Source organism: Platalea leucorodia (genome assembly GCF_965183815.1).
Source record: "Platalea leucorodia genome assembly, chromosome: 2".
Lineage (NCBI taxonomy): Eukaryota > Metazoa > Chordata > Aves > Pelecaniformes > Threskiornithidae > Platalea > Platalea leucorodia.
This window is the reverse complement of record NC_138824.1, coordinates 369,224-377,321: the sequence shown is the minus strand read 5'-3', so window position 1 is coordinate 377,321 and position 8,098 is coordinate 369,224. Positions and strand designations below refer to the sequence as shown.

General features: G+C 51.3%; 1 protein-coding gene across 1 annotated transcript; it reads right to left on the bottom strand.

Annotated features, from left to right (window-relative positions):
- Positions 1-2,150: 2,150 nt before the first annotated feature.
- LOC309586939 (olfactory receptor 52B2-like) lies at positions 2,151-3,125 on the bottom strand (the record flags this gene model as incomplete). Its single annotated transcript, XM_082304671.1, has 1 exon — positions 2,151-3,125. The coding sequence occupies one exon, from the start codon at positions 3,123-3,125 to the stop codon at positions 2,151-2,153; it is 975 nt and encodes a 324-aa protein (XP_082160797.1).
- Positions 3,126-8,098: the final 4,973 nt, after the last annotated feature.

Below are 8,098 nucleotides of genomic sequence, written 5' to 3'. Positions count from 1 at the left end.
CGTCAGGTCTCACAGCTGACACAGGGTCAGAGCATCCTGGCTCCTGACATTGCTGTGAGAGCTGGACTGCAGAGCGTGAGCCTTCAGAAAGGGCTCCCTAATTGCTGCAATCAAAAGACTCTGGTTGTTGCCTGGATGAGGAAGAGTTGCACTGGCCAGACCCGAGGAAGCCCCCGAGCTCAGGAGGGGACCAAAAAGTGCCCAGACACCCATGCCTCGGAGTGGTGTGTAAGGAGAAGTGCAGCCGACAGGAGGTATGATGCAGAGAGGAGAAGCAAGCATTTGTCTCAGCATCCCACCCAGCAGAACATGAAGGAAAGCATGAAGGCTCAGGTGCATTCCCTCCTCTTCCTCATCCCAGAGTTCCTTCCCACGGCGAAAAGGAAACCGCTGCCACAGCCTTGAAGGATACTCATGGTTTAGTGCTTAACAACCCCTGGGAGCCACCAGAGCCAGAGGAGCTCGTGGAAGGGCAGCAGTGGGTCCTCTTCAATGCTACGTGTTGGCCAAGCCGGGGCAGCGCAGGGCGCAGGCTCGGCTGCTCCTGGGACCGCGCTGCCCGACCTCCCCGGAGGACGTCCTGAGACCTGCTGCAGCCGTCTCTGCTCTCTGGGCCCCTGAGCAAGCACCAAGAGCATCGCCTACTCAGAGTCAACAGCAACTCACACTGCAATTTTTGCAACGGGTGACAGAAGCCTTGGCATTTAACGGCTGAGCCAGAATGGCCACCAGGACTCTGCTGTCAGGACGAGAAGACAGACCGGTCCCATCTGAGCGTGCGCTGCCCACCAAGTCAATGCTATGCAAGGCTCTGGACAAAAGGACCTTTGTGCTTTGGTGATGAGAGCTAGGCAGATGGGAGCGTGGCTGTGACTTTTCCATGGGACTGAGAAGCTCCAGCCATGTGGGAACAGCCCATTCCTGCTGTAGTCCTTCACCTGCACCTGGGACACTCTAGCAGTGCTGGTGCTCACCACGCTGAGATGAGAGTCTCCCCTCTTTCTGACCTTCTGGCTCATGAGGTTCACCGAAGCAGAGGCAGCAGATGGGTTTACTCTGACAGCCTGCATTTCTGTCTTTGCTGAGGAAGGGAGAGATAAGGAAAAGGGATCTTCTTGCTGGTCAGATTGATGATGAAGTTAAACTCTACAGATGCACAGAACTGTCCTTGCTGCTCCTCCAGCAATATCTAGTGCTCACTCCTCATGTTTGCACTGCTTTTCACAATTGTCTGTGGCAGATTGCCACTGACTTCAGGTAGAATAAGATATTATTGATGCAACTGGTGCATACACCAATGAGAGGAACAAGAAAAAGTTCAACAAAGCTATTCTGGTGTTGAAGGATAAATCAAATGTACAGCAACAAAGTGGTGGGTAATCAGCCAGCCGTATGGGCAGAAGAGGATCTTGAGGTGCAATGGACTTCACACTGAGCCCTGCTCAGCAGTGCAGTGCTCTTGCAAAGACAGAAAACGTCCCTGTGGGATGCGTAGGACGTCGGAGACCATCGTCCCTTTGCACTCCAGTCTAGAGGCTTGGATTCAGTTTTGGCCATCATGGTTTAAGGGACATGTTTCCCTTAAACACGGGACAATAAAGCCTTTCCCGACCTCACAGGGCTCGTCAGCACGTAAACACCTTCAGCAGCAAGAGGTGCCAGGGTGCCTCAGCAATGCAAGCTATACCCGTGAAGACAGGAGGACAGACCATCATCTGTGCCATGGTAAACAGCACTTTGGCCATCCAGCTGTGGTTCATGTACCAGGCTCCGGACTGATGACTGAAAAGGTGTTCACAGTCTAGGCACTGAGATAACAGGTGAAGGAACAAACAGAAACGAAGCTGTAGGACAGCCAACAAAATCAGCAGTAGTAGATGATGGTAAATCAGCAGATGTAAGAGTCCTGATGCTCCTCAGCTGAACTCTGCCCAGTCTCTGCTAGACAGACCATTCAGGGGAAGTATCTCTAGGAGAAACCGGTAGCAATGAAGGGGCTGATGACCCAATTCCATGTTTCCAGAAATCCCACCACCCTCAGCTTCTCTTGAACCTCTTGGGCCAACCTGTTCCCCCAGGGCGAGAAGTGCTGCAGTGCTTGCTGCTGCTTTCCAGATCCTGTCCCACGTCTCCCTTCCCTCCCGCAGCACTCAGCACCTGCTCCCCCCGCCGGGGCAGGGGCACTCCCCCGCGGGGCAGAAGAGGCGGACAACGCGCTCCCGGATCTGCCTCGTCCTCACCCCGTACACGATGGGGTTGAGCATTGGCGGGACCACGACGTAGAGGTTGGCCAGGAGGATGTGAACGTGACTTGGGATGTGGTGGCCAAACCGATGCGTGAGGAAGGAGAAAAAGGCGGGCATGTAGAACATGAGGATCACGCAGAGGTGGGAGCCGCAGGTGCTCAGGGTTTTGAGACGAGCCTCCGGGGACGGGAGCCGAAAGACCGTCCTGAGGATCAGAGCGTAAGAGACAGCGATGAGCACAACGTCCAGGCCGGAGGAGAGAAGAGCCGTTGTCAGCCCGTACCAGACGTTGGCTTTTATGTCGGCGCAGGCCAGGCGGGCGATGCCCATGTGCTCACAGTAGGTGTGGGGCATGACGTTGTGTCCACAGTACGGCAGCCGCTTCAGGAGGAAGATGGGTGGGAACATGATGCAGAACCCCCGGACAACGGCAGTCACAGCGATTTTCCCGATCACCGAGGGGGTTAGGGTTGAAGAGTACCGCAGCGGGTCGCAGACAGCCACGTACCGATCGAACGCCATCGCCAGCAGAACAGATGATTCCACGATGAAGCTGAAATGGGTGAAGAACATCTGTGTAATGCAGGCATCGAAGGAAATTTCCCTGGCACTGAACCAGAAGATTGCCAGCATTTTGGGGACCGTCGTGGTCGAAAGCATGAGGTCAGAAACAGCCAGCATACCAAGGAAGAGGTACATGGGCTCGTGGAGGCTCCTTTCCATGACGATGACAAAGAGGAGGACAGAGTTGCAAAACACTGCAATGATGTACATCAGACAGAAGGGGACAGAGATCCAGATGTGGGACTCCTCCATGCCTGGGATGCCCGTCAGGACAAAGGTAATAGGATCGAAGCTGCTTTCGTTGAGCTCATACATGGTGCTTCAGCGCTCAGTGTCAGCCTGACTCTGTTCTCTGCAAGAAAGAGAAGGGATAAATAAAGCCTGGTGAGCCTGGTGTTAGCCCATGACCACCTACAAATGTGCAGAAATCGGTGCATACAACGTCCTATTTGCAACTGCCTTCCGACCTGAGCTGTTTCTGAAGGCTGAGGGCTTGACTCGCTGTGTTTTGCTGTACAAAGGAATTTATTCCTTCTTTCCTATCAACCGTACAAACTGTGTCTGTAAGAAAAACATCTTCTCTGTCCCTCTTTTTGCGCTGCAAAACAGGCCAGGTCCTTTTCTATCTCTGCTTTATCCACTGTCACAAAAAGGCTTGTAGAAGTCATAATTACTTGCCTTGTCACTGTCAGCGGGCTCTATACCTGTGTGCACCTGGAAAGCCATATGTCTTTGTTAGGGCTGTGTGTTTCTTCAGGGAGATGAAATAATACAACGTCTTGCTCTGCTCAGATCAGTGACCAGTTCGTTTCTGAGCGTTCCTTGTACAAACGATTAAGACAGGAATAAAAACTGTACCAGTGCCAAGACTGATAAGTGTCTTGGATGTGGCTGATATTCAACTACCACCTCTGAAGGTTGTGGCAACCCCTGAAACTTCTGCTGGACATGTTACTCCCTGTATTTCCAGCTGTATAAACATGTTCACCCATTTGCAAACACTGCAAAGTGCTTTTTGTGCCTCTTCCCCTTCCCACAGGGATTTCAGAGACCCAAACACTGGCAAACACCACGGGGAAAGGCGAGAGCTAGGCTGGATTTTCAGCCCATGCCCAGACTTTCTGAATGCCCTGGAGCAACTCTCTTATCTGGCAGATTCCCTGCCTGCCCAGGGAGATGCTGGTTCATGCCTTTACCTCTCCTTTGTAAAGAGGGGCAAAGACATGGTGGGCTGCACAGCGTGATCTTTGGACAATGAAATGCTGGCCCAAAATGCAAGGCAACAAGTGCTATCAGAGCAGCCAAGTCATGGTCATACTCTGGAGAGATACCCCAAGTGCAGACTTCTGCACTGGTGCTCAGCCAACCTGGGACCTTCCCAGCCTCTGAGCTCAACCTCCTGCAGTTTTCCCAGCTCCCGAAGTGCCAGGGTAGCCTGAACGCGGAGCACAGCCCCATGAAGGGCTGATCAGCCTGAGGGTATTTTTGCAGATTTGAATAATGCAAGCCAGCCAAGCCTGCAGAGTGCTCTGTGGACCCTTTGCCATGACAAGGGCTTTGAGAAGGAACGATGCAGGACTGCTGGTTTTATGTGCTTCCCCCCATTTTGCCCCTGCTGGTAGCCCCACCCCCGTGTATCATACTCTAGAAAAAGCCTAGGCCAGGGTTGGGATGCAGGAAAATTAGTTTCATTTGTACCAAAGCTAAACCTTCGTTCTTCAGACCTGCTTGCAGCCTGGTTTATTTGTATTGCAACCTGCAGGTACCTGAGTGCAAGACGTGTTTGCATTTCTAAGCAGGTTTCCATTAAGAAGGATTCTTGTCCTCTATGAACCAAAAGTCCACTGAAAACATCAGTCAATATAGAAAAGATCTTCAGCTCATCACAAATATTTATCCGATTGCCTCTTCCACTTCTAAAACCACGTAATTCAACAGAAGTGAATAAAGATAGGCTAGGTCTATAATTGTAAATTAAATCAGCCTGGGAACATTCCCAGGCACCAATGCCAGCCAGTGCCTGACTGCATGTGGTTTGCAAAGCAGTTCAGCAAGACTTTACACCTCCACTGCCTAGTGATACGGAAATACATTTCTCTCACCTGCAGCTTTACTTCCTTTCATTCTTTTCAAACAAGAAAGCAGTGCCCCAAACGCCAGTGTTTAATATAAAATATCACTCACCAAGGGCCAGCCCCAAAGAGGAACGAGGAACCTCAGCCCTGATCAGTGCAGAACTGCAGGGGAGTGCAAATCCCTATCTGTGCTGCCGGGGGCTGGTGATATTAATCCTTCCCCCTCCTGAATCTCAGAAGGAACATCAGCCCGTCGACTTGTGGAAGTTTAAATTGCTAATGCATTAAAGATTAACAGCAGTTAACACTCCCAGGTGAGTCAAGATATTTCCTGCTTTTCCATCATTTGCATTGCAAGTGTTTTTACTCTGTCCCTGCCTGGGTACCAGCTACGTCCCCCGACCACGGCGAGGACTTGAGAGGGAGACCGGCACAGCACGCTGCCCGAGCAGGGCTCCCAGGCTCCAGAGGAGCGTCTCTGATGTCCGGGAGTGTTTTAACCCCCCCAGGGTGAAAAATGACTTGTTATACCAGAGAAACCTCCCAAAACAGCCTCCGAGTTTTGCTCACGCTGCTATGTGCCTCTGTGGGAGGGGTTCCTCTGCCTGCCTGACTCCAGCCCACGGTCAATGATCTACAAATAACGAAGCCTATGAGTGGCTGCAAGCACAACGCTGCCTTGATGGCATTGCAGAACAGAGAAGGCTGCAGAGATTTCTACCGATTGAACTGCTAGTCTGAACTGGCATTAACTGGAAAAGCAGAAACACCACAGTTGCATAATTTATAATATTCTGCTAATTGCAAAATAATTTTTAAAGTACATGATGGTGGCAAAAAAAAAATAAGTGAAACAACGGCTCTGTCTGTTCAAAGGGGCAAAAAAAAAAAAACTGAACCAATGGCCCTGTCTGTTCAAAGGATGCAAAAAATGAATTGAAAGATGATCTGAAAATACTTTGCCTGTAACCAACATGTTGAAGACCCATCAATGCAGCAGAAAAAAGGGTCTGAATAATAGGACTGTATGAATTAATGATTTTTTTTCATCCCAGGACTAGATCAAAATGATTGAAAGTAATTGTATTTTTTTTGATGAAACAAAGGAGTATGAATACTATATAACTGGGCCTGCAGTGAAATGTTCATCATTCAATGATTTGTTGTTTTGTTTCACTGCTGTAGTGCCTCAGGTTCAGAAATAATATGTAACCAGTACAGGCAGACAGAAAAGAGATGCCTCTCTGGTTTTTTAGCAGTCATATATAAGTATGGATCGTCTCCCTCCGCCAAACTGCCCTGCCCTGCCCTGCCCATCGTGTGCTGAGCCCTCGCTGCCAGAGCTCCAGATTTTATCTACCTGGAAAACACCCAGCAAGCTTTTGGGTGCTGCTTGTGGCATTAATAACAGCAATCACACTCGCTCCTGCCCAAGTCTCTGTCAATATGTTTGCTTGGGAAGGTGGATTTGCTTCTCAAATACTGCAGTAATTCCCAATTTAACATCTGCTGCCAGAGAGAGGCCAGATCCCTGCAGCGCCCGCGGGGACGGGCAGGGAGGACACACGGATGCCCCCGGGTCTAGGGGCTGCCCGAGCCCCGGGGGCGTCGACGCCAGTCCAGGGGGACCCCGGTGTCTCATCGGGGCTTGGGCCATCCTTGCTGCTGCAGCAGGGTCAGGCAGGAGAAGACCTGCGGTGTGAAGGGCAAGGAGCCTGCAAACAGGGACAAGATATCCCCAGAGAAGCCTTGCCCAGGCAGGGCTTGTGCTTCTGCCCCGCCGGGCGGTCCTGTGGCAGGGATGCTGGGGAGGAGGACGGACGCGCCTGTCCATCCCAGGAGCAGGGAGCACCGTCCCTGCAGAGGCGGACCTGGGGCTTTCCTGTACGTTAATGCTGTCATTCTGCCGTAGGATGGACCACAGCGTCAGGCGCTGGAGGGCATCGCGAGGAAACTCGGTTTCTGTGGGAATGGTCCAACACTCCTGAATATCTCGGTGTTTGCAGGACCCAGGCCAAACCGTGAGCAGGGCTTGTCTGCCAGAAAGCCCACCCGTTCTCTGTCAGACGGTCTGATAACCACTCTGCCATCAGACGATGCCTTGTGTCCTGGCACACGCAGGTCCTGGAGATCTTTCCAACCCACCTGGAAAGTTCATCTTATCAGTGTATGGTTTTTAATTTCCTTTTCATTTCTCTCACCGTGGTTTCTATGGAACAGAGCTGGCCCAAAGCCTTTCAGACCAAGAAAGAGCTGTTCCACTTCTCAGCTGTTAGAAATGGGGAGGAATTTGGATTTCATAGATTCTACATCAGAGGGTATTTTTAAGAAAAGGAGGGGTACTCTTTAGCCACACACTAATTAAAGAGGAAGCTGAAAATTCAGTTGTCTTCCCAAAAAATGTCTCTCTCCCTACTGCTAGTGAGAGAGAACACGTCTCAGGAGGACACCACAAAAATATTAAAGCTACAGGTTAAAAATGTTTTCTTCTTGCCAAAACCCATACACACAAGGGCAGACACCAGAAAAGAGAAGAGCCTGGCTTGTCCTCTGCATCCCGGGGACCCAGCAAAGAGGGGGAACGACCGAGCCCCCGCGGTGCCTCTGCGGTGGATCCAGCTTGCCAAGCGCAACGCCAGCGAGCAGCTCCAGCACAGCCAGGCTGCCAGCGTGTTCGTGTTCCAGCAGCTGCCCCCAAGCTGTCATGCACCGAGCAGCGAGCACCAACGAGCTGCCAGTGCTGCAGGGGGAGGATTGCCTGTTCCACCCCAGGTATCTGAAAACCCTTTCTTTATACTGCAATTATTCGTTGTCGAGAAAGGAGATGTGATAACAGCCTGCAAACGTGTGACAGATTACTGTGAACAGGCAGGGGTGCTGCCGGTCCTGGGAGAGGCCAGAAACAAAGAACAGTATTTATTACTGGGATCAGACACTGGGAAAAGGTTAGGAAGTTAAATTCAGAGGTGAACAACTTCCAGAGGGACTGGAGTCTGCCTCTCTGGGGATTTAAAATTAGGCTAGGCAAACGCTGATTAGGAATGTCATAAAATTGAAAGCAGAGACAAACACAAGTCAGAGGTCTCCACCCCCAAAACTTGTATTTTGGCTGCCAAGCAAGCCAGGCACGGGAAGGACAGAGAGGCAAGGTCCCCATGCCAGCCCCTCGCCGTGTCTGTTCGTCAGCGTTATCTGACTCTGTCATGGCCCTTG